General features: G+C 40.3%; 1 protein-coding gene across 3 annotated transcripts in view; it reads right to left on the reverse strand.

Moving 5' to 3' along the window:
* Positions 1 to 27,219, reverse strand: part of MEIS1 (Meis homeobox 1) — a 107,882-nt gene that overhangs the window by 21,332 nt on the left and 59,331 nt on the right. For all 3 annotated transcript variants that reach the window (XM_054514267.1, XM_036380097.2, XM_036380098.2), the window contains exon 9: positions 1,636 to 1,712. In XM_054514267.1, coding sequence (XP_054370242.1) covers positions 1,636 to 1,712 — 77 coding nt within the window. The remainder of the gene's footprint in view (positions 1 to 1,635; positions 1,713 to 27,219) is intronic.

A 27,219-nucleotide genomic window follows, 5' to 3' on the forward strand; every position in this document is an offset into this window, starting at 1 on the left:
GGCCAAAGCACCCACTGAGATGGAAACTGAAGGACAACCCTACAAACTAGGGTAACACCTGGATAGAGGCTGGAGAATGTAAAGTTGAAGTAAACACTAATTTCTTCTGGCTGAGCCAAAATACTGTGGGTTGCACTACCTCGTAACACGTAAATTTTATGTTTTATGCCTTTTATTCCTCCATTTTAAATTAAGTATGTTTGAAGCATACTTCATATACACTAAGTATTTGGTATTTTCCTTTATTCAACGTCTTAAAGGGCTTCAAAAAATTGATCTCCCAGGGCTGCTGTGGGGTCACAGAAATTGATAACCCTTACAAGCTATGCTTATGTGAGCCCGCCTGCGTCTCCCAGATAGCGCACTTTGTAAATTAATCCTCCAAAGGCAAATATATTGTAAGTAGCTTGTTATCTCTAAAGTACTAAATTGAAGAATACATGGGATTATATTGACAGAAATTACATTTTCTGTAATGGGGTTTAATATATCTGAAATCTCTCCCATAGGCTCCTACGCTCTCTAAGAGAAGAAGGTTTGTTAATGTAGGTGCAATGGACATCAAGACCAAATTTATTCACTAAAATGGATTAGGCCATGTAATCAGAGCTTCAGTAATATTAATCTCTGACACTTATTGAACAGGAAAAAAAAACCAACCAACTTTTGTCTGCAAACTGGCATTCCTCCCTCCCTTTTCCCCAGCAGGCTTGCTGTTTGCCTTGACCATTTTCTGGGTATTACTTCAAAGAGGATAAGGTTTCCCATCATAAATACTAATCTAAATATATTAGGACAATTAATTAGATACACTTAGTTTTACAAGGTATTAGATTGCAGTACACTTCAAGTATGACACTTGTTCTGGGATAGTGAGAGGAACCCACATTTCGATGCAGTATCAAAGGGTAATAAATCAAACTTTTTTTAAAAGAGGTTTGCTGCTGCATGATACTTAAATCACAGGTAATTTTCACTGGTTGCCTTCACCACGCCCTAAGCAGTTAGCAACCCAAAATCCACTGCAGAGACAGCACAGATCCTGACTTCCTTCAAATGAATCACTACTATAACAGAGCAGGGGCTCCACCACCCCTTAGCTGGAATAAATAAATTAAGTTGCTCCACACTGTACTTTGGCAGCAAAGAACCAGATTGTCCTCAAAGTTTATTCATAAACTGGATTTTGAAAACAAACTGATAAAGAGATTCAAGGGTGTCAGTCAAAACGAAAAACCTCTCTAACTACACTATAAAAATCATGACAGCAACCCCAAATACAACATGCTCAGCAGAAATGGGACCAATTGTCCCTGTTTTGTCCCTGACATCTCAACCTCTTCCAAGACCAATGTCCTGCAAATGGATGTGCCTTCCAATTGAAGAACAGATAAACTCAGCCAGAAAGAGGACTGGTATCAGATATGAATACACTGAGATCTGCCCAAATGATGGGAAAATAAAATACAGTAGCAAACCTCATACCCTCTACACCTGAAACCACTCACCTGGTTATATCCCTTTTGTATCAATAAACTTTTGGGGAGGGAAACAACAAGGGCAAGGTGTGTCCCCAAAGGAATAGCCAGAGGGTGCCAGTGGCCATATATAGAAACACTAAGGAAAATTACTTACCAATTGTTCACTTGAAGTATAGTGAGCCCTGTGTCTTGTGCCAACTGCTTTTTCTGCTCTTCTGAAGGGTAAGGGTGCTATAAGACACCAAAATAAATACAAACATTTAAAACAATGTGCTTTTTTTTGCCTACCTTTTATATTAAATTAAAAAAAAATACAAACCAAACTAAAACAGAAGTGTGACATCTATTATTGAAAGGTGAAAATATGAAAATATGCTGAGGTGTGTCACTCGTTTATAATTATTAATGGGCTACTACATCACTTAATTAATGGCAGTAAAAGACAAGCTAATTATAAAGATTAGTGAAGTGGAGAAATAACTGCTTAGGATACTGACAGTACCTTGATACTTGAGAAGAATATTTGTTGCATTAGCTGAAAAATTTTTGTACTTGTCTCAAATGACCGATTAGAGTCAAATAATCTATTTTTTTCTCTTTTCTCTGTTTTTAACTGAACAACAAAGAATGTGATAAAGAGCTTCTCAGTAAAACTAAAACACACTGATTTTTTGAGATAGTGAAGTTTTCTGAGATAGTGAAGGCAAAACTTCTCAGATAGTTTTCTGAGATAGTGAAGGCAAAACTTGCCAGTGTCCCAAAATAATTTGCAAATAAGATCAGCATCCTGAACATAAACAAATGCCTGTGTTTTGAACACAGGCCAATGCAAGGTCAACAATCAGCACATTTTTGCCTGACATTAGCATAGCTGTGCTGAGCTAATCCTAAGAGACAGAAAATAAATACTCCTTTTAATTGAAGATAATGTTATGATTCAATCATAAGTTTCTTGTGAGAACTTGATTTGCTTTCTCAGAAAATTCACTTCTGCATGAATACAGATTGCTTAATAAATCAACAGCAAAAAACCACAACCAAATCTGAAATGTAGAAATATTATTTCTGTCCTTCCCATCTATGCAAAATTGTCACTGTCACAAAAGAGAATGGCCAAATACTGCAAATGTAACAGTTTCAAGGAGAAGTCCTGTTTCAAGGAACTGGTTCAGCTCCTAACCCGGATGCCCAGGTCTCAGTACATATCTAATTCAGAGCTGCACTGCTGCAAGGTGCGTAGTAGTATTTCAATAAAGGTCATTTGATATAACTGGTTAGTCCTATCCCAACACTATTTAACAGGTGATTGTGACAAAGTATTTACTGTTACATATTCATCCATTTTTTTTCCCCAAAAAATTCCCTTATTCTCTGGATGTATTCTTCAGTGTAATATTACATGAAACTGAAACTTTGCAAAGCTTAAGAATTTAAAACCTCATAAAATCCCACAAGCTTATTGGTATTACAGCTATTTGGCAGATTTTACATATTTTTGTAAACAGCATAGTCTGACTTCTCATGGCTATGTTACATGCAAGTATCACTTCACATTACCAAAGAGGGATTTTTCTTGGAATTTCAGCAACTTCTCTTAACTCAATATATCAATTTCAAAGCCCACCACCATGGCCATCAGCTCCAAAAGAGACTTTTTATATTTTTTCACCCAAAAATGTTGAGGAATTTTCAATTATTTTAAAAGTACTGTTCTCTTGGCAGGAAGCTCACAGATGACCTGCACACCTGTAGACCATCCCTTGTATTTTCTGTGTGTACATGAAACAGCTCCAGAATTGTGAAGTAAAAAACAGAGGGAAAGAAGTGTCTTCTTTTTATGGGCAATTTGCATTTCACACATGCAAAAATGCAGCATGTATTTTACCGTCTGCCTTCTACACACATTCATCCACAACAGTCATACTCATGGTCCATCTATCTGAACATAACATTTTTCTTCCCTTCGATGAAAAAACTCCAAACCCTACAGAGATGATTTGTAACATTTTCATCTTTACAGCTTACTTCTCATTTCATTACTTTACTATTAAGCGAGGACAGAATTTTCTTTTTTTTTTCCTTATTTTGCTTTGCCACCTTACATGTGATCTAATTTTAAGTAATTGAACAAACTGTGTCTAATTTCATGCAGCAAGCAATAATTACTAGACAGCCTCTAGCTATTGGAATTGAGAAGTCTGTCTCCATTAAGCAATTTTCAATTGTTCTGGACATTTTTTTTTAATAGACAAGACTGGATAAAATTAGCCATCAAAATAATATTGTCACTGTAAAAATAATTAAAGTCCCAAACTACTAATTCCTCAAATTGTGGTATGTCTAAGGTCATCTGATTTTTTTTTTCATATCCTCGTACAGCATAAACTTTTAATTTCATGATAAATCTGTAATTGCCATAATCACATGACAGCCTGGGATTTCACACAGCTAATCCCTCTTAGCTAAAGGGTCACAATGCGGCAGGCTTTTTAACTATGATTCGGTGTGGTTTAAAGTAATCTTAAACACTAAGCAACATTATTATATAAGCTTTCATATGAGTTGTTCCTTTGTAGACTAAAAATAAAATAAAATAATAGAAATGACTTGACAAAGAATCAGCATGCCACAGGCTAGGTTGCTATAAAAACATTCAAAGCCTTGTTGCATTCCCACCCACAGGGCTTGGAAGGCCTGTGCTACAGGCAAAGGCAGACATCACATTGCAACAGAGAGAAAGAGGGAAACCCTGAGAACTGCCATTTTATGAAGGAATAGGAAATCCAATCAAAACTGTTGCTGTTGGTCTTTACCCCACCTACACAAGAATGACTGCTGTCTTCTGAAAACTTTCTAATAATGGCTGTTTGAAGGAATACAGACAAATGCACATAGATATGGATATATATATATATTGTGTGTATAGATAATATTATATTTGTATGAATATGTATAAAATATATCTTAGTCAAATGGTTAAGTTTAAGGTAGTCATGTGAAGAGGATAAAGTTGGATTTGGTCCTCATGGGTCCTGTCCAACTTGAGATATTCTATAATTTTACTAAATATATAAATATATAAGGAAGAATTACTAAAACCACTGCAGTGACTCCAGCTGACAAGTCCACCTATTACTCTGGATCACTTTGGGATATCAAGGCAAACTGTTCAATAAACAGTGACTTGAGACCTTTACTTTGTTGTGCACATTAGCTCCTACTATTATCTCTTAAAAGCTTAATTATTTGCAAACAATTGATCAAGATGGGAATTGGAGAAAAGAGACACTGGACCACCGGGAGAGCTGCAATGCATTAGGAGAGCAAACAAAATTACCTTTAGGTCTTATAATAAGAATTAACGATTGGGACCGTATGCAGGGCAGCATGAGAAGCTGTAACGCTCATGCTGGACTGTTTTCCATTTGATCTGCATTAACACCTCCAGTGAAAGCCATAAAACAGTGATTACAGAGGGGAAGGCTGACCCTCCTTCCCAGAACCAGCCCAGCTTGTGTATACTGGAAGACTGCAGACAGGCTTTCCTGCCAAGGCCAGAGGAAAAGGGTAAATCCAAGGGGAAAAAGAAGTAGAAAGCAGGCAGGTTGAAAAAAAAAACAAACAAACCAAAACAGGGCATTTAAAGAAATAAGGCTGACAACAGATAAGGGCTCTGAATTTGGTGTGATATTTTCTGATCAAGCCTGCTGCTGCTACAAGAGCTATAGAGCAGCATCCACTGAATGATATAAGACCTTGTGCTTTTCCCTTTCCATAAATCTAGCATTGAAATGTGGATTGTTTGGCACCATTAATGTGTTTTTGAGGCTCTGTGGTATTACTTTTAATAATGACTTAGTACAGAAAGTGATTGCTTAATAACACCATCAAAGTCTGCATGCAAATGAAAATTATCCCTGGGGGATTTGCCCAGAGTAATATGAACAGTTAAGGAACGTTTGAAAAGGTAAAAATAACTATGCAAAATATGAGTCAGAGCAGTCATTTTAGCAGTAACAAAGAAATCAAAGTGACAGAGAGAAAAATTTAACTTTCCATCATATTTTCTCATCACTGTTTTATGAATGATATTTGGCGAGCAGTAGCCTTAGTAAAAGCCCATTTTTTAATGCAGCTTGAGAGCATTTTTAGCAAAAGAAACAATAAGATTTTTTTTTTAATCACCTTTGACTACAGATGGTGGGTAAAGTCTCCATTAGGTACAGATGGAAAGCATCCAAGGTTGTCTCTTAATGTTACACCTTGTCCAAACGTACTCCTTTCCTCAAATTTTCTACCCCAGGCAGCAAATGCAGGATGCCAGGACAGCGATAACTTTATCTTATCTGTAACCCGGCATCAACAGCACTCCCTCCTCTCTTCCTCTGCGACAGCAGTGCATCATAATGTTGCCAGAAAAATGGGAAAATAATCCTGCCCTTCTCACCCCTCAAATTACTAATTCCTCACGGCACCGAACCGGCTCAACACCACGGCTGCCAACCAGCTCTACTACAGCAGCGAGGCAGCAGCAATCCCCGAGAGAAAGGCTGCATGTCCTGCTAGGAGGAGCCTGTGGCAGCCATCCAGCGCTGCCCTTATCGTGGCAGTGCCGTGGCTTGGCTGAGCCGTGCCGGGAGAACCATTTCGGAAGCCCTTTTATCCCCTTCCTCCAGCCCTCTGCCTCCTCCGGAGCTCAGTGTAGTGCACCAAGGTGAGACGACCTTGAGCTAAACTCTGGGAGGTGATGAAGAGAAATCACCCCCTTAAAATTTATGCCCCAGGAGTGTTTATTAACTGTTTTCTAACATCAAAATAAAACAGAAAAAAAATCCCAACACTGTGATTTTCTTGTTTCTGAAGAGAAACCCAGCCTAACTCAGTATCCAGAATAAAGCCCAAGGATCAGCCCTCCAGTGACAAACTGTACGTTGACTTTATGCTGAACTCTAAATTCTTGCTTTACTCAAACTTGTCTAGGGTTAGCTAAGGTGGCAGCACAGCCATGCCGGTCTCTCCCCTTCCCCAACCTCCTTCTTTTTTGCATTTGAACTGTTTACATTAATGATCAAGTTGATCTACGAGAAATTACTATTTTTTTTTTCATATCCATAATCCGTTCCTATTGTCTCTCAGCTTTATGAATTAGTTTTACTGTTGCAGTGAATGCTTTTTTTGTCTCCTGACTGCACATTATCAAAGGGACACTTTGTGCCTTCCATTTGCATTACAAAAGCAGTGCATGGTGTAGTCTAAGAACAGAGCTTGAATTTATAGCAGTCGAGTCCTAGATCCTCACACATTCTTGCCTCCTAAAGAATAATGGGGGTTTCTGCACTAAAAATGTAGCCAAAAAATGGTTGGATCACTATCCATGAAGTCATAAGATTGCAACCTCCTTTCTTCACTGGCCACCGGCATGTTGAGAGGGAGCGATAAAGAGAACGCGTGGAGCCCCCTTGCCTATTCTGCAGGCTGCCTGAATAGGTTTATAGACCATCCCTGTGACCTGCTTTATATTCAGGCAAGGCTGTAAAAAAAGTTGCCAAGTTGAGGTGACCTGGTAGGGAGGGGGGAGAAGGAAAAAATTCAACTCGGAAGCTGCAAACTCGATCCTGTTTATCCCGTGGGATTGGCTTGCACATTGGAGGAAATACTAAAACACTGAGAAGGAAGTTGTTTTATTAGAAATGCATCTCTGAGGCTGGGAGGAAAAAAAGCCTGTGCAAAGTTTGCACAGTCTTTTCCTTGGCTGAGAGTAGTGAGTCAGCCTGATAATGCTACTGAACTGTGAGCTGGCTTCAGCATTTCAAGCTCCTTGTTGCTTTTTCAGCACAGCAAGAAAACATAGTCCGTATGACACGGTCATGCTGCAGACAAAGCCCGCTTTTTCCTCCTTCAAAAGAAAATATTTCCTCAACTTATTATAATAGTTTAATATCCCTGTGGTAAGGCCTTTCTCGTAGCATTACTTTTAATAAATCCTGGTGCTGCCAGAGTTACTGAACTGCAAACTATGAACACAAAATCAACAGATGAGCTTGGTCTTCTAAAGTCAAAAATGCATCAAAATATGCAGTGTGACTAGATGCTGCATTGCTTTGACTTGCCTGTATCCCTATGGCAAGGCCAATAAGCTGCTGCTTTAGGCTTTTGCATCAGCCCATCCCTATGAGATGGGCTCTGAGACACTGCCTATTGCTCCCCCTACAAAAGGGTTTGCAGGCTGCTTTGGAAACGTTGCCAAAAAATAAAAGGTGAGGAAAGGAGGCAGAACCTGACTCTCCTAAGGCAAGTGCAAAGTGTAAAAGAGAGAGCCAATACCCCAGAAATTTCAAAATCTGAATGTGTGTTCACAGCTAACCTGATTAAACAGGGGCTGGGGTGGTTTGCAGGCAGAGGAGGGGAGGAGACATTTCCTTTGTGGGGGTTTACAAGGAGGGAAAAGAGGTACTGGCAACTGCGACCCTTTTTAATGAAGAAGTTATGCTGGGGGAAAAAAAAGCTTCTCCTTTTTTCCCATTTGCCCTTTTGTAAATAATTTTCTTGCAAGAGTTGTCTGTGAACAAGTTTTGGCACTCACTAACATAAATACCCTTTCCAAGGCTGATGGAGAGACATGGTATGGCTTAGGATGCACTGCCAATACTTCTCTGGTGGCCCCATCAAATTACTCATAATGTGAGCACTCATTAAGGAAAAAAAGTTCAGATCATCCCTTGCACAGGATATTACAGAAGTCAGAAAATGGAAAAACCTTTTAACTCATCTAATCCATCTCCTGGCTGCTACAATATTATTCCTTCCATACCATATATTATTACCCACTGCCTTTTCCAGTTGCGCTTTAGCTAGTCCAAGCAATGGTGCTTCTGCTATTTCCTTTTGGAGACACTCTGATAGACCTCAGTGTTTGGAGTTTACTCTGGTTCCTGCTGGTTTTCAGTTCAAGCTGAGCCTATGCAGACACTCCCACACCATACCTGGGTAATTGAGTGGAGCTTTTCCCATGTTAAACATTCCTTTGGTGCCTGTATGTATGTGCACACAGAACACACACACACACACACACACACACACAGCTTGCACATACACATTAACTTTGCTTAATACACTTAAGAAGGGATTTTTTACTCTAGGACCAAGACTATTTGTGCTAAAGTGACCTGGGTGATGCGCTTTTGCATCCTCTGCCATTTTTCTTTATTATTGTTATTTACTGTTTTTCTTTCACAGACCAAAACTAACCAAGGACAGGGAAATTAAAAGAAAAATTGCATCCAAAAGATTAGCGAAATTCTCCTCGAAATGCAGCACACAGCCAAAACTATGAAACACTACAGCCAAGCAACACCAAAGGAACTGAGGAAATGCATCATCTGACTGCAACCGCCTTAGAGCTAAAATTCACAGCCTTGAAACCCAGCTTTTCAGTTAAGCCAACATTTTTATCAGACAGCTGTGAAAAGGCAGGAAGGCAAACCCCAGCCTTCCCTAGGTGAGCAGCTTTTGGGAAGGAAGAAAAAATATCACCGGCACGCCAAAGGAAATCCCGACTACCTGATAACTCTGTAAAAACACGGCTGTTGTTTTTAGAGCCAGCCTAAGACAGATTAGCCCAGGTAAATATCTCCTAACCAGAAGCCTTTTCTCAGCAATAAGTCAGTGTCCTTATCTACCTCAAATGACTTTCTAAACAGGTGGGCTTGGAAACAACTCTACAATCTCTGGGAAACGCCAGTGCCAGCAGTTGTAATCCCATAGAGTTAAACTGAAAGCTTTTATTTGTGCTTTTTCCTCTTTTTCCCAAGCTGTCCTCCTTATATCTGGAGCTCCCTCTGTAAGTGAGGGATAAAAACACATCCCCATGCCTCCATCCCCTACTCTAGACAACTGTGTGATCAGGTTGATGGAGGGTTGCTGTATTCAGCCAGATGCCTAATATAAACCTAAGGATTTCGGATGGAGCAGGAGCTTTAAGCAGGTTTCCCAAGGTGATAGCACCCTTAAGGAGCAGCCACCTAGCAAACTGCCTCCTGCCAGGAGCTTGAATTCCTTTTTTCATGAAGGGGCCAAGCCATCTTACAAAGAGAGTTCAAGGCAACCAACACATCAAGGTGCCAATGGTTCAGCACCAAGATGAGGAGGGTTACATTCTATTTTACATTTTCTATTTGAAAACAAAACAAACAAAAAAGAAAACTACCATTGAGGAAGGAAATGAAAAGATAAAGCTGCTATTTTGCAATGCTGCTTTGTTGGCATGGAAAGTCCTTGAACAGATGCCCTGTCCACCATTAAATATTCACAACATATCCTTGTAAAAGAATAAAGACCACTTAGCTTATAAGCAAAACCACAATGTGCTCTTCATGAAAAAAAAAAAAAAAAAGAGAAAGATGTATTTAAAGATCTGGGAAAAAAAAAAAAAAGAAAGAAGGAGGGAAAAGAAAAAAAAAAAACCAAGCCAGGAAAACACCGCTGTTCTCTGAAGAAGCAGAGACTCTTGGAAGTAGTGCACATTCTCTGGCGTTAATTTTCCCACTTAAATTACAGTGATGCTGTAGCCTCATCTCATTAGAGATCATTGTCCCCAGTAGACAGTTGTGTTTATGGGGGATTCTTGCTGTTCCACACCTGCTGCTCAGGTTGCTACGTGATAAAGCCTGCATACAAACAGCAGACTTGAGGTTGCTGGACTGCAACTGATGAGCCCAGGCTAATTCAGGGGTGATTATGTAGTTTACTGGACCACTAAACCTCTTTAAGCTTGTAATTACTGCCTATTTGAGTAAAGAACATTGAAAAGCAATTCACTGCATCATGCCTGCCACAGCTGGAAGCAGGCTGCCAGCAGTCTGCAGGGACATTAAAATCTACAGGGACTGGGATTCAAGCACAGCTCCCAGGCACTGACGGCAGCACAGCCAAGTGCGTTCTCATTCCAGCTCACCTTTTCTGACCAGGCTTGCTATTAAAGGTGCAATGAAAACTATAGAAAAGCAATAAAGATGACAAATAACGGGACGTAATTGAAAGAACTGCATTTTAATGACTCTCCCCCTCTTCCCTTATGCTGGCTAAAAAAAATTAAGCCTTTTTGTCATGACAAGAGAAGGGAAAGAAAAGGCCTTTTGCAAAAAGGGAAATGCAGTGCATACATGTGTTTCTGTTTTGAAGCTGGGGGTTTCCTCATGTTTCAAAGCTCTAGAAAGAGTAAGTTTACTTGTAAAGTGAATACACAGTAAGTCTTTTTACATATTTGGCAGAAATTATAATGCAGAGGCATCTTAATTGCTGAATCTTCATAAAATCCCCTCACTGAGCCTTCATGAAACCCTCCAAGAGTATCCCAGCCCTAAACCACCACTCCGAAAAAGAACTCCACTCCATGACGCATCACAGCAGTCTTTACCATCAAGACAAGACTGTGGGTTTCTTTTAATAATAAATAAATATCTCTCTGATTCTATTTGCCTTTTGAGTTCTGACCCACACTAACCCTCCTTTTCAAGTCTGCCCCTGCAGCTCTCAATGAGCAGGAAGCTGTTAAAAAGGGCGCCTTGGTTTTTTGCATAATTAGCAGTTTTGGGAACAGAATCTGGGGAAAGAGCAGATCAAATGGGACCTATGACACATGCAGAAAGGTTGGTAATAGGTATTTTTACAAGTGAGTAAACAAAGGTCTGGAGAGGATTGCTCCAGCAGAGCCAGAGAACAGCACTGGCAAAACCAGAGGGATGTTGGCAGTGCTTGGCACTGCTTGGCATTGCTGGGAGCTCCAACTAGCTCCAGGCAGTGCCTGTCCATGGGACTCCAGCTGAAGAGCCAGTTCCTGGAGCCCTCCCATCCTCCAGCCTCTCCACAGCTATCCCTGCTATTAGACTGCCATGTGTGAGGTCCAGGAATGGGCCTAACGAGCTGCCCGATTAACTAACTGCATGAAATGGGCTTTAAAGCCTCCTAGGACGTTTGGAGATGCAGAATTCATCAGTGTTATTTCCCTGCCCCGCTAATAACTGCCACAGCTGCCTGGGAGAATGGGGTGTGGGAAAAGGCAAAAATAAACAAGCAAAATAAAAAACCCAAACCATTGCTATTGATACAATTAACCCTGGACTGAAGTAAATTTAAGAGATGGGGTCTCATTCTCTTCTCATCTAATAAATTGCCTTGTTTTACAAAACATGGACATGCCATCTGTAGTACTAATCTCACATGTGTCTAGAAAGGGAAAAAAATCCCCATGCATACATGAACAGGTACTGTGAACAAACATCAGCTTTTAAAGGAGAATGTAAAAGCTTTCAGGAAGTTTATTCTTAAAAACCATGTAAATTCCCAGTCACAACAATCCTCCAGCTAACCCCATCCAAGCTCCAAAGAGCCACAGGCTTGTGTGTTTCCAGCTATCACTCTTATTAATATTCATTAGGCAGGGCTACTTGCATTTTCATAAGCTGTGAAGGTGGCAAAAGAAACAATCGGAATTCTTTAACACACAGGCATTATCAATTCAACACCTGCCAAAGAAGAGTGCATACAGATCTGAGGTTGAAATTCAAATGCAATTTACCTGGGCTAGAGCTGGGCTTCACTTTCCAGCAGCCAACCAGCTATTTCAGGTGCTCTCATTTTATCCATCCCAGCTTTTACCTCCCCCTAAGTTCACTCTCCATTATTTTTACCTTGAAAATAAGAGTCCCTCATAAATTCTCCCTTCATTCCTTAGGTCTAATGAGTTCTCTTATGCTAAAATAACCCAAGTTCAGTGCAATTGCATTCATGAACAATACAGACAAGTTTTAACTCAGTAAACTTGACTAAGCAATTCTGCTTTCTGGCTAGAGAATTAATTTATCTACATCCATTTATTGTGTGAAATCCCTTTGACTCGCTTCATGGTACAGGCCTGTACAGAAATCCACTTTCTGACCAGCCTGGCCTTAAAATTTAACTCTGAGATGAATGGAGAAGTCTCCAAATAAAAACAATTGCTCTAATTAATCATGTACCCAACTCAGCAAAGAAACAAGTCTGCTAATGCTAACCAATTTCAGAATAAAGCAGATACATGTTCCCAGGATGAAATTTCTACGCACAAGAACGTGCATCAAAAAAAAGTGCAATTTAGATCTGGTGAGAGTTGGGAAAAGGCACATGTATTTGCCCACAAATTCACTATGCATTGATTCTCATCCTTTTAAAAATGTCATTAAAATGCTTAGCTCTTCCCTCTTGGAAAACTTCTTGGACCAAGAGAACTCCCTCATAAAAAATAATCTTTTCCCCCAAATTCAATGCAGGTCTCTACCAATTTCACTTGGATTTCAAAAGCCTCCAAAGACCTAACTGTATCCTCCCTCAGAGAGGGTTGGTGGAACCAAGCTTTGCATTTCAGTGGAAATATTCATGGTGTGAAGCATTTCCCAGGGGCTGGTATTGGCCAGCACTTGGGGATGAGCCCTGAAATGGCAAAACTGTCTTCACCTGCCTAACTTTAGAGCTGGCCCTTAGCTGAAGTGAACATGGCCAAAGCCTGGGCTGCCTAAAGGATATCTCCTGTAAAGTGAGACCCTCGGTGGGTATCTTCTATGGGATGATGAATGGATGAGGCCAGGACAGGGGTTTTTGGAAGGGGCTTTTCAAAAGCCCAAACAGAGTCAGCTGTAAGCAGCCAGTGCCCACCCCATCCCTGGCCTGAGCATCTTTCTTGCCGGATCTCTTTCAAGATCTGAGCACATCAAGCACCACACGCATGCAGATGCCTTCACAGAAACTACCATAAAAGAGACAATCCACATATTTGGAAGCAAAAGTACCGAGATTGCGTGTTGCTTTCAGCACATTTCTGATGTGATGGCCATTAACAATTCACAAGAACAGTAACAAGATACAATAAATCTTTTCAATTCAAGCTCAAAAATCCCCCTCTGCTTTCCCCCCATTTCTGAACAAAACTCATTTATTTTAGAAAGATCTAAATGAAAGTAGGTAAAGGCCAAAAAAATTTCACCACCAACAAGTTACAAAGAAAGAGCAACCAGGCACATTTGATCTTGTTCTATACAGGAACCTTTCTAAGATGACTGCTCCAATTAAAAAAAAAAGTTGAATTTATTATTTTGATGATAGGAGATTGTGAACTTTACTATTATATGCATATATTTTGTTTAATGGCTTACTTTATTTTAATAACAAAGAGATACTAGATCTTTACAGATGAAAGCTTTATTTCATGGCTTCGTTACAACTGGGATTTTTAAAATCTGTGATGTTAACCAAAATGTGATAATGGATGTTCTCAAGGGCCCTATTTTGTAGCGTTTTATGCAGAGCCAAACTGTACGCAAGACATTACAAACATGACGTTTAGCCCTATTTTAAGAAAGTAGAACTAACTCCAGTGTCAGAGGCCCCTGTAATTGTTTTCCATCTGCTTCTCATGCCTCTGAACTTGTGCAGCAAGGTCTGGCTGTAGAAATGCTGTGACAAAAGCATTCGCTTTCTGAAGATTTTTTTATTTAATTATATTGAAAGGCACTTTTTGTAGGATTTTGGCTGGAAGGGGACAGAGTGGTTGCAACGTAACTATTTTATCTACAGCACCCTTGCCTTGAAGGGCCTGTTGACATCCAGAAGAAGAGAGACACAAAAAACATGCTAGGAAAAAAAAAAACCAACAAAACAACAACTAATTCTACCATTTTTATGTCATTTACTTCCTAACACAGAGATAATCTGAAACACCTCATCAAACTTGATCATGCTCTCAATGCTTCTGGAGAACTTCTCATCTATTCCGCTTCCTTTTATTCTCATGTTAGATTGAAAACAGTTTCTTCAGATGATGGCAGCACTCATGGGTATGCAGCATCAAGGATGCTCCTCTTTAATCTTTTTTACACATCTACATAAATCTTTATGCACACAGAGGTGTGCGTACATGTATGAGGGTTGATGTCGTTTTGAGAACCATGCCCTCCATGCCCAAAAGTAGGGACCCACTGTTTTTGGGAAGGCAGCCCAAGATGGCAGCTCATGATTAATGGCTGTATCATCCCTGGCTCGGTAGCGTCAAGGCCCCAGGTCTAATCTGCCAAACATCCCCTTCATCTGCAGCCGATCAGCAGATGCAAGCACATAGGCCCTGTCAGCTTGACATATCATTCCTACGACAATGTCAACGAGTATTAATGTTCAATTATCTGTCCTAGAAATAACCCTCGCCTTTATGCATTGTGTAACTGGGCGCGTGGCACTGCGGTAATGCGAACGACAAGGGCAGAGATGCCCGCGCTCACCCGCTCACTGTGAGTTGGCTTCCCAACATCGTGATGACATTGCCTTGCGGTAGCGCGCGGACGCCTTCCCCCTCCTTCCTCTCCCTGGTTGTGGTTTGCTGGTTTGTTTCATTTTATGGAAGGCACACTGCAAAGACCCCAAAGACCCTTCTCCTCCTCTTTGCATGTTGCATGCTGCCCATCAGCATGCCAAGATACACTTAGAAAAGGCATGTTTTGATTTCACAGCCATGCAGAACCACGAGGACTTTTCTTGTTTATTTTCATGGAGGGCCAGAAGTTGCCCATCACCTGTCAGCCACTCTTTATGTATGTCCCCTGCTTGTGTATATATATATATATATATATATATATATATTTATCTCATTTACCATCAAAAACAAATGTCAACACTGTCTTCTTCCAGGGCTAAATCAAGATCAATTCAACCCTCAACTGCAGGGCTGGAGCAATTTAGGCAAATGAAACATTACGGGTTCCTTTTGTTAAAGCAATTTTAAAGTAAGATCCCCAAAGGAGAGAGGATTTGAAGAATAAACTCGAGTTTATTCCTGGAATCTTTTCTTTTTTTTTTTTACTACTGCTCAAATATTAATACTATTGATCACGCTAAATTCAAATAGAACTCTAGAAGCAAAAAAACTTACCAAGTACTTTTTCTTTCAAATCAGAATTAGGGTCAAATTGCCAGTTGTTTGAATAGTCTGTGACAGAGTTTGCATAATTTCTCTTTTTGTTGTTGTTACTATGGCACAGCTTCCTTGAACTAACATTCAAAGGTTATCAGCTCTAAGTTATGCTTGCTAAGTCTTCTTATACAACTCACAATCAGAGGGAGGGAGTGGGAGGAAGCAGTGTGATAACCAGTGCCAGCTTGGAGATAAAGCCCTCCACCTAATCTCTGTTTATTTAGACAACCATCTAACCGCAGCACCGGGCATAAAAACAAACCAGGTGTATGGCTAAGGGAATTTCTCCTCCCTTACCGTGATTGCATTATATTTTTTGGGTAAAGGAAAGCAGAGCCTCTTTCTTTTTTAAAGATTACTTTGAAAATTTAAATTAGCCCAAAGTTTGAGGTTTTCATGTTTGGATTTGCTTGGCTGGATGTGCTTTTTTTTGCTTTGTTTTGTAGGAAGGGGAGGTAATGGTAACAAAGCACATTCTGAGTTTTATTCCATGCTTTTTTATTTTGTGAGGTTTTGGAGAAAAAGATTTTACCATATCATATTCACAAAAATACTTCGAAAATTAGGTTCCCACTTTGAATTATTTTCCACCGGAGGGGATTCAGGATGTTTGGAATAAATACAAATATCATGGGAGCAAACTGTTGTAAACTGAGCAGTCTTTTAAATGTATTTCCCTAAGGTGCTGACAGAGAGTTGGGCACCCAGCACATCTCTGCTGCATCAGTGCTGAAGCTGCTTTTCCAGGACTGAAGCTGCTTTTCCAGCCCAGATGCCAAAATAGAAAGGCTGTTGCAGGTCAGGCTATGAGAAGCAGTAAGTGTAACTGAACCTCCCTCCAGCATCTGCAGCAATATTAAACAGTGGTGGGGAGCTTGTATGTTGGCTGATGGCTCTATTTCTCCTGCCATATGAGCCCAAAGTTGCCTCCAACATATTCAAACTCAGTTTCCCCCCTTTTTACCCCTCTGATAATTCACCTCAGTGTTTACTCAATCATTTTAGGTAGGGGGGAGTGATGAATATTGCTGAGTGCCAGTTTTTTTGGTGCAAGATGAATAACCCCAAGGAGCAACTTACACTGAGTCCCAGGCTCCTGTCAGCCCTATAATTGATGTTGTTTTCACTGTAAGGGGTGGGGACTGGGACACATTAAGGCTCAATAGGGGAAGTAAATGGAGTGAATTGACTCAGCAACTCTGCCTTTTACCACAGCTTCTAATAAGGATAAACTGATTACTGCCAAATGTACTTTAACATCACAGGGAGGGGAGGGAAAATAAATCGATTTGCTCAAAGGAAATAAATGCCATACCAGAAGTTTTTTTAGAAGTGAACTTTTATATGCAGAAGCATAGAAGCACATTTTGGCAGTATGCTGCTGCTTCTTTCTGGGTTGCCATTTGCCACTAAACCGAAAAGGAATTTGCAGCCTTAAAATGCATCCTAAAGATGAACACAGCAAAAAGATCTCTACAAGACCAACTTAGCATTTTTGTAATCTCACTCTCAAATTATTTTGATAACAAAGAGAAACATGGCAATGCTCACACTGTATTTCAAATGCTGACTTTATGTCTGCATCTTTCTCCAGCAACTGAGAGACTAGATGCTCCACTTCTGCGCCAGGCAGTGGGAAAGGCGAGCAGGCAGCAGCCCAAGTTGCCAGGGGTGACTATGGAGCTGACAAGGCCAGGATCCAGCAAAACTCGCCCTGACTGATGACTTCTGGGTTCCTGCTGACCTTTGATCCCTTCTGGCTTGGTCGGGAACAAAAGAGCCTGTTCACCAGGGCCCCTCACAGGTATATTTAACAAAAGCAGCCATTGCCTATATGCTGATTAATGTGTTTGCCTTACATGCGGCAGGAGGAGGACCACGGCCACCCCATGCTGCTGTGCAGGTAAGCGCCAGCTTACCTAGCTTGTATGTCACACAAAATAAATCAAGGAAATCCACCATGAGGCATATAAAAACAGCTACAGCAGGCAAAGACAATTTTTGTCACTGATGCAAGAAGCTGCTGAGACTGGTGATGATGCCGTGAGCACTATCCCTGTGGACCCAAAAATCTGTGGAGAGTTTCTGTCATTAGAGATTTGATGCTGCTCTGACACCAAGGGCCATCAGCAGCTCAAACACGCTGTTGCAAAGATGCTGTCGGCTACAGCAACCATGGAGGATTCTGTCCAACCCTCAGCAGCCACTTTCATCATTGCATATTGTCACCATAGCAATGAAGTTGAATGCGGGCAAATGACAAGGGTCTGTCATTACTCAGCCCTGGCCTGACAGCCCTCAGCACCAGTTGCTCTCATCCAGCCTCAATACACAAATAGGTCCTCAACAGGCCCAAAAGTAATAATCTGCCCCTCCACAAAGTCATTGTTTAACTGGCACTTCCAGTAGCAGTGTGCAGCCCTTGTACCCCCTCAGGACGGTTCTGCTTTATTCTACAGTGAGTTTTCATGCTTTAGGGAAAAGTCGAAAAAGAGAGAGGCAGTGGTACCCAAACATCAAATATCAGAGATAATCAAGGGAAAAAAAATAAAAAAAGGGAAAAATATCTATTGAACAAATGGAAGTAAAACATGAAAATTAATGTTTCAGAGGAAAACAACAACACTTCCTATGTAGTGGCTTCAGCAAGGAATAGCAGTGGTACTGACAAAGTCTAAAGCTCCTTTCCAATATTAAACATGGCAGTTGTATATAAAATGCATCCGCTGCTCCCTTCACAGAAACAGGTGTTTGGGGTGAAGTCAGGATAACTGGCAAGGTATGCTGGGCTGTCACCGACAGCGAGCACGGCCAACACACTGCTCTGCCTTCATGCCAACACCAAAATCAGGGTCCCAGCTATTTTCACGCTCTTCCTGCCAGAGATGCCACAAAGAGACAATTAACTTGTTCTACTTCCCTGCTGCCTGGGTGGAAGTACAGCAAGAAATGACAGAAATCAGAGATGGCAAACACTATCTCATCTAGAGCTTGTCTGCTGCTTGGATTAATCATAACATCTCTATTTCAGAAGAATTTCTATGTGGGGTCAGTTCTTACTCATTCTACCCATGCAAACTCATCCCTTCTAATTGCAGCACGTGGGGAAGATGGTGAGAAAGATCCGTCTTGGTGGTTACCTTACTTAGCTCATCTTGACCACGCACTTTGGATCTTACTTTGTGTTTAGTCATACAGAATACCCAATTTAATAGCAGCCTTGTGTTACCCTGCCAGCCCTCTCACCATTTCAAAAGATGTCTTTGAATGATATTTAATTTAGGCTTGCTTACATGCTACATTTACTAGTGAACACATTGGCTATGTGGCTCTTATTTAACACAATCACTGTCCCCCCATAGTGTGCAACATGCTCGCTGGTCTGCAGCAGCCCTGGAAAGACAATTCACTGTTCAAACATTTTTTAAACCTGATTTACCGTTCCAGAGAAACAACTCCGCAACTAATCTTCCAGGACAAATGTAATGCCAAAGAGCAACTAAACTGAAACGTATAAATTCCATATATACTTAAAAATATCATTGTCTGTAATTTAATATAACAATATTTCTAGGCCTATAACCTTGCACGCAGAGGCAATTTCCCAAGCATTAATACTTAAATGGGTCATATGCACCACATCTGTCATTCTGTCCTGAAGTCTATGAGGCACAACCAAGACTCTGCAAGCCTATTGATTTTTCTAGCATTTGCTTTAATTTACTTAACCATTGAGAAATCCATCAGTACATAAAGGGCAACTGTCCATTACTGCCTCATTTGCAGACATTCTTTCCCCTCTTTTTTTTTCTTTTTTTGGTAAATATTTCCCTTTAAATCGCTGTGTGTTTACAGTGTAAAAATGAAATCCGGAAAGCGCTCACACCTGTTTCTGTTCAGTAACTGCTGCACTGAGGTATATGTAATGTGCTTAAAGATAGAATAAATATCTAGACATTATTACATCTGTGTGCAAAGGGTGGTAAATTAGATCCTAATTACATTAACAGGGATTCTGCCTCCCAGCTTAAATTTTACATGAGCACTCTGTAAAAATCCAAAAGCTCTGCTGTGGTTTCTTTACGAGCTGGTGATTACAGCTACTTCCTATGCGGTCACTAAATATTCTGTTTACAAATAAATGAAGAAGCCTTGAGCCAACTTGCCAGGGTAATAATCCGTGTTTTTATTTTTTTTTTCCCCAGCAAACCTTTACCACATACGCATGGCAACAATCAGAAGCCCCGGCTTCATCTAATTACTCTATCACATAATTTCACAAATTGCCTTTTCACTGGGGAGCCAAGTGCAAAACACGCTCACAGTGGGATTTCAGGCAGCAGCTTTCATTTACTACTCATTTCTTGTTAAATTAAACACAAAAACACCAGTTGTGTGAAAGAAGTCAAAAAGAATGCTTGCAAATGAGCCAGACAAGTGTATCTTATATTTATACCATTTGCACAAAATAGCTCATTGGCAAGCTGGATTTTTAACGGCACCATTAACATCTTTAACCCTTTTAAGGTCTGACATGAGGCTGGTAACTGGATCATTCTGACCAAACTCAGCCCAGCACAACAGGACCAGGCAGTGCATCGCCTTATCCTTTTGTTCATAACTGGGAAGAGAGGCAGCCTGCCCCGACTCTGCCTCCACATAAACTCTCTAGTTTACCAGGGGTTAGAGGACAAAACTGATTCCACGAATTTCTGGGTATTATACACACCTACTGCAAGGGAGGGAACAATCCCAGAAATAAATCAAGTGGGATTTGTAAGCGCAATTTCGCTTTCATCCAGGACAGCCCTCCAAGGTGTGGGGTACCAGTGAGACTTAGGGGCACAGAGACCTGAAGGACCAGACCCCTGCTAATTATCTGAGAGTTAACAAGGCAAGATTGCAAGCTGCCACCAAGGAATACAAATTATTTTGAAAATAATTGCATCCAGTGTACCATCGCTGGTGGAAGTGAACCAGAGGTTACACAGCTCTAAAATGACATTTTGTACATCAACAAGTACAAAACTAAAACACGACCATTAGTAATTAAAGCTGCTCCTTTTGTAGCACCAAAGCCAGTAGGTCAGGCACCATTTTACATCAGAAACCAGCCTTGATGGCTGAAGATTTGCCAACACTATCTACACAGGGAGAAAAAAAAAACATTAGCAGCAGCTGTCTGTATGCCTCCACATTGAAAATCCTATTCATACAGACAGGTGGAGTAATTTAAAAGCCAATGTGGTGCTATTTTGATGCAAGTAATGCCACTGTTTACTAAACTGCCACCATTACTGCTGTTTATGAAAACATTACTAAAATTGCATTTTATTCATAAGAATCCTAATGTTTGGGTTATTACCAGTTTCAAAATTATTCTGACCCCAACTGCATCTTACAGCCCTCTGGGGTTTACAACCTGCTGCACTGACAGACCCATGCTCAGGTTTCAGCAATGAAATCAAGGGTTTATCCTCTCTGCCTTTCCCACACAAGCACAGTGCCATTCCTGCATCAGCACAAAATCCACAGCAAATCAGCGGAGTTCTGCCAGTGAAACTATTAACTAGCCAGATTGTCTAATATGGCATTTACCTTTCCAAAAATATCATTAGAAACCCCAAAAGCTCTGTCTGACATGAATAAGGATGGCCTAGGAAGAAGAGTTTCTCTTCAAAGCTGACTTTAGAGCAATCAACAGAGCAAGGCACCCAAGGCAAAGTCCCATCATTTTCTGAGCTCAAAAACAGATCCTGGAAAACATCTTTATATCATGAGCTGCCCCTTGGTTTTACTGATGTGACCGAAGCGACCACTTTAGTGTCACTAACATGACTACCTTGCTTTTTGGATCACTGGGACAGAGGACCCATTGTGAGAAAAAGTTCTGTTGTGGTCAGGTTTTTTTTTAAAGTACTTCCAAATGTGTAATGCTGTACAGGTTGGATTAGAAGGGGCCAACTAGTAGCCAAGAAAAGAATATTCATGCTATATCTAAAATCTGAGAAGTATTTTCTGGGCAGAAGTTTCTGCTTCATAAAGCAAAAGATGAAGTGGTAAGGCTCCTAGACCTTGCCTTATTAAAATGATGGCCCGCCACTGAAGTGAAACGAGCACTCCACTAAATACTCTGGGTCTAAATCAGGCAATGATGCAAAAGGCAAGGTAAATTAGATAACTACATATTAACTTAAACTCTTTTCTGCCTACTTACCTTCTCTCTACACATATATTTAGCACTGCTGTAGCTTAGAGGGTGAGAAGCTAGAAGCACCATGATGACTCATCAATAAGATAAGATTGGTTGGACTTGATGATCTTAAAGGTCTTTTCCAACCTTAAAAATTCTATGAATACATTTGTTCCATGAATAATGACTCCATGAATATTGAAAATTGGATTTTCAGCTGAGCATTTTGTTGGAAAGGATGGCCTTACCCATGGAAAATTTCAACTTACACCATCAAAAAAAAAGGTTCGCGTCCAAAGGAACATTTTTCTCTGGGAATTTTGATGGGCAGACAGCAAACATAAGTACTTAATATTAGGAATTAGAGTCTCTTGAATGAGTGCAACAAGTAAAAGCATGTAAGCTGTAACAGTGCAGATTCTGTGTAGCTGAAGGTAAATGCAGGAAAAGGGAAACAAAACTTTTTTAAAATGGGTAAAAAGCCAAGTCACTTCTCATGCCTCTTTGGAGTAACAAAAAGACTATAGTCACCACAATATCACTGCTTTGGTTTATCCAGACAAGGGTTAAGTTCATGCAAACAGATGTAGGATAGTGTATGCCAAAGCAAGGGAATGCATCTTACACAACTTGATGTACCACTTCCAAATGTGACCCTGTTTGAAAGGCAGCTTATCTTACACCACAGATTAACACATCACATCAGATATGTGCCCAACTGGTTTGGTGCCTCATATTTTGGCACTTTACCTGATCTGATTCAGTCATTTGCTACACACTGGCATTCTGTGAAACTGCTTCAAGAGTTAGATTTCCAGCAAAAAATTAACTGGTGCTTACACACATAAGCATATCTGAGAATCAACATAGGCTCTTTTGTAGCAACTGTGTTAGAGGACAAGCTAAATAAACAACTAATAATGAACAAGCCCATTAATTTATCCTCATTTCCTGCTCACCCACTGCTTGCCAAGATACTGTTGCTGCCTTTAATGCACTTCATAGTGCAAACTATTCGCCAAAATATTTCCACGGATACTTCCAGATTTAAAAATTGGTGACCAAACTTCTTCCCTCCCTCTCTGTCCCCCTTCCAAAGGTGATACTTGAGTTTTGTACATCTGCTTTGACTGCAGAAGGACAGTGCATCGTGTAACACATTGCCGTGTCTTGACTGGAGGAGGCTAATTTAAAAAAATGAAGCTGCACGCAAAATATCACAGCTGCAAATATAAAAAGAAAGGAGAGGGTGGAGAAAAAAGCAAAGCATCTACTGCTGACTTAAAAATTCTTATTACTGCAAACATTCTTGCTGGTTAACTCATTTCCAAGAATATTTATGCAAACAAAAGGAGTTCTAGTACAACCAGAGCAAGTGTAATTTAGCATCTGAATTAATGTTTATCATGTTTCAAGTTTTCAGTATTCCCTTGCTTCTACTCAGATGTGAAATTCTGCTCGTGTCGAAATACTAATGTGTTTCAGCAGCTTCAAAATAATTCAAATTCTTTAATGTGCTAGTGGCTTCCACATTGGCACAATAGTGCCTCCAAGCTAGAAACTGCGGGAAATTGGGGAAAAGGCAGGATAGTCCTTTGGGAATAGACACACACACACACACACACACACACACACACACACACTCTCTCTCTCTCTCTCTGTAAAATCTTGTTTACTCAGGTTATTGCCAACTTCTGATTTCAACCAAAATACTTCCCTGGATCACTGCCATTCCCAAGACCTGTGAGGAGCCCCGATGAGATGTCACATACCCTGTAGTTTAAGACATTATGGCTGTCTTCAATAGAAGTGGAGCTAAATCACAGGTGTTAAAAAAAACAGATGCTGTAACTATACCACACTTCTGAATGTGAGAAGAGCCTCAGTAAATAATCTGCTTTCCTTGAACTAACTGACTAAAGCATCCTCTATTTTTCCTTTCTGTTCTAAAACCAAAGTTTTGTAGGACAGCTCAGCACTGACAACTTAAATGATCTACAAGACAGTGCATGAGACATGCTCTTTCCAAGAAATCATGAAACTGGAGCACAGCAGCATTGCCAAGGGTATCACCCAAAACCCAACCGTTTCCTTTTAAAACAGCAAAATTTCCCTCATGCTAGAAAATGGACCAATCCTTGGAAGTTGGGCAGCAGGTCAGAGCCACAGATTTGATGACAACTGAAGAAAATGCCGGAGGTTTCAACAGTCACTGTCCTCCATAAAACTCTGAAGGGTTAAGAAGTTAATTCAAACACAGCTACCTAAATACTCTTTGTCCTCTTTTCTGGAGCTCTCAACTCAATTGGGACAGAGCCTCAGAACAATTATCTTCTCCCACAAAAACATTCTGCATTTTCTGCCAATGAAGAAGACTGCCACAGCACCTCCCCCAGCAGAAGGGAGCTGAGGACCCTCCTTGTGGGGGTAGACGCTTTTGTTGGTTGTCCTGACAGGTCTTCCCGCTGCCAGGAGCAGGAAAAGCCCTGGCTCCCACCTTCCCAGTCAAGGGGATGGCGGTGCATGAGTGACTCAAGACAAGCTAAAAAGCTTGGCTTTTCCCAGGAATTTGGGACAGCTGGCACTGAGAAGTCTTACAGATGTGGAAGAAAGCTTTTTACAGCTTCGTCCACAATAAAATCAAGTCAAAGAGGAGACTTGCGTATTTGGGATAAAGTGGGAGGACACCCCCACCCATTCTGAGTCCAATATATGGAAATCTGACCCCTGTTACGCAGATGAGCTCCAGGAGCCCTCTGGCATTTTGCAGAGCAAGTACCAGTTGGTGCAGGATGGAGAGTCACTGTAAGCTGCACTTTCTAGGCGGGAGAAGGGAAGGGGTGTTATTTTGTTTTAATGCTTCCAAATCTCTCAAGAGAAGAACAAAGAAAACTTGGTTTAGCCAAGTATTCTCCCCTTTCCATGTTTTCAGTACCCTAAGTTTTGTACCCATCTACCCTTTCACTATACTCCTTTCCAAAACCAGGCAAGCATCCCACATGGGAGTAGGGGCAGGCAGCCAAATTAACCCCATGCTTCCCCCAAGGCAAAATCTCATAACTATGGAGGGATGAGAAAAGACATGAAATCAACTTGTTTTGACTTTAAAGACTTTTTTGACTTTATTTTAGCCAGTAAAATATTAATATAAAGAGAAAACTTACAGAATTAAATGGCATAAGTTTTCTGTCACAACATCCTTGAAGTGATGGGGACTATTTTTCTCCACTACATTCAAATTATCTACTTCCAGTAAATTCTTTTACAGATAACAGCTTTACTAAATAGATTGCATATTGCTTATTTTTAATTTTCTTGTTTCGTATCATGGCATCAAGTAATCAATAAAGGTTAAAAATACAGATACATAATAGAAAAAATCCTTTCACTTTAAAGCCAACATCTTTCAGCCATGTCTTTTACTTTCTGCTCAGTCTCTCCTTTCAGTAAGATTTAACCACTTAAGGAAATTGTTTTAAAAGCAGTTAAAAATAATGATTAAATTATGGGATTTACATGAAAGAAATCCTCAACCCATTCATTTTTTTTTAAATCATGGCAATTTGTTTTTTAAAAGGTGTTTGAAGTCCTCGAATCTACCTCTTGGCACCATTAAAAGGGAGTAGTTTATAATCCCCTAATGTGCTTAAATAAAGCCTTCAATAGTTTAAATTGTTATTAAACATCTTTTGGGATTATAATTTTATGGCTTTTTTTTGCCTGATTAGATAATGAATGTGAAGATCATCAAATACTCATCATATAACAAACCAATTACACTGTATAATCCCCAAAATGAGGTTTGAATCCCAACATTTTAAATTAAGCTGGATTTAAAGGATGCAGAGTATTCGCAATGAGTAAAAACACTTGAAAAGATAGCCCACAAACTCCCTTCTCCTAGTTTTGAACAAAAAGGTATTTATATCAATTCCAAATACCAATTTATACCAATAATACCATTGCTGGGACAAAAGCCTAGGATGGGCTGAAGCAGAAACTAACTCTGTTGCCACAAATAAATTTACACAGATTTAACTGTAAGCAAGATTATCTTTTAATTCCCCTCCCCCAAGCTTTTCCCTTATTCCACTGAGGGATGTACATTACAGTGAGGAGATATGCTTGAAAAATTTGGGGGGAGAGATGACCCCTGAATGTTAAGTGACCAAGGAAAAAAAAATTTTTTTTAAATTTTTAGAAGTCTTAAAGGCCTGCAAAACATTGCTGGGCTGCAACACACCCTGAATTTATCCTTAGGGTGACTTTCTAAAGCAAAGCACAGAACTGGTTTGCCTCAGTCCCTCATCCAGACCCTGCCATGGCTTTTAATGCTCATCTGATGCCACTCCACAAGACTCTTCTCAATTTTGACCCAACTTTAGCTGTTCTTCACCAAATTCTTCTTCTTCTTTTATTTTTTCTTTTGTTCTAGACAGTAACAAGCTTCCATCTCAAATTTATAGCAAAATCCTAAAACCAGATTTCATACACCTCCAAATTCGTGAGATGGTGTCATAAACTACCATGAAAAATTTTGACAAGCTCCACAACTACATTTTGCCCAACTAACAGCCTACCTGAGCAGCTCTTCCAACCCAGATGTTTAAGCAAAATGAAATTAGAACACCAAACAGTTAAAAAAATATCCTGCAAGTGTGAGTCTGGTCAGCACTTTTGCAATTGTTTTAGCTGATTGGTTTTATTGTTATTATTCCAAGAGGGGAAAAAAGGGCAATTTGGATGAATTTATCCCCTGATTTATCTCTTGAAAAGCTTCAGAGCATACTGCCTGCATCTGGAGAGGACAGTGCTTGCCTACCCTCTGGGCATATGTCAACTCAGTTCTGCACATCAGTCAAAATACTGGGGCGGGGTGGGGGGGGGTGTGGTTCGGTGGTGCTGGAGCCTGACACTGAGTGGGAACTACTGCTCAAACACTTCAGCATCCGGAGAGAAAAAAATTAATTTCCTCCTGAGTGTGAAACAAGAACTAGGGGACAAACCTTCGGAAATGAAGTCAGTACACAGAGGAAGACTTAAAGCTCTTGGAGATGGAATAACTGCATAGAAGGCACTAACCCAACCTATCCACTTTTGAAAGACTATAATTGTCCAATATTTATTTTAGGTTTTTCCAACCAATAATTATTAGTATGACAGACATAGCAATTGCTGACTATTTTATTTAATTCCATGCCACTGATGTGTATTAATATTACAATTGTGAAAAAAAAAACTCTGCTTTTGAAAAGGACTCCCAACTAACACCCCAGTTAGGAAGCACCAATGGTCAATGGGATGCTGGATTTTGCACTTAACTGCTGCTCATTTCTTCTCTGCCATTTTTCAGATGGCAAAGTGAAGGCAGGTAAAGTGCTGGGGGCAAAAGAGAGGTATCATCAGTCATGACAGACAGTCTGCCTAAACAGAACCATCCCTCTGTCTTTCCTCACCTCCCACTTTATGCAGGACTTTGTGTTGACCCTACAGAAGACCAAATCCACCGATAAATAATTGGGTAAATAAATAAATAAAAAAACTGTATGGGA

Source organism: Molothrus ater, chromosome 3 (genome assembly GCF_012460135.2).
Source record: "Molothrus ater isolate BHLD 08-10-18 breed brown headed cowbird chromosome 3, BPBGC_Mater_1.1, whole genome shotgun sequence".
Lineage (NCBI taxonomy): Eukaryota > Metazoa > Chordata > Aves > Passeriformes > Icteridae > Molothrus > Molothrus ater.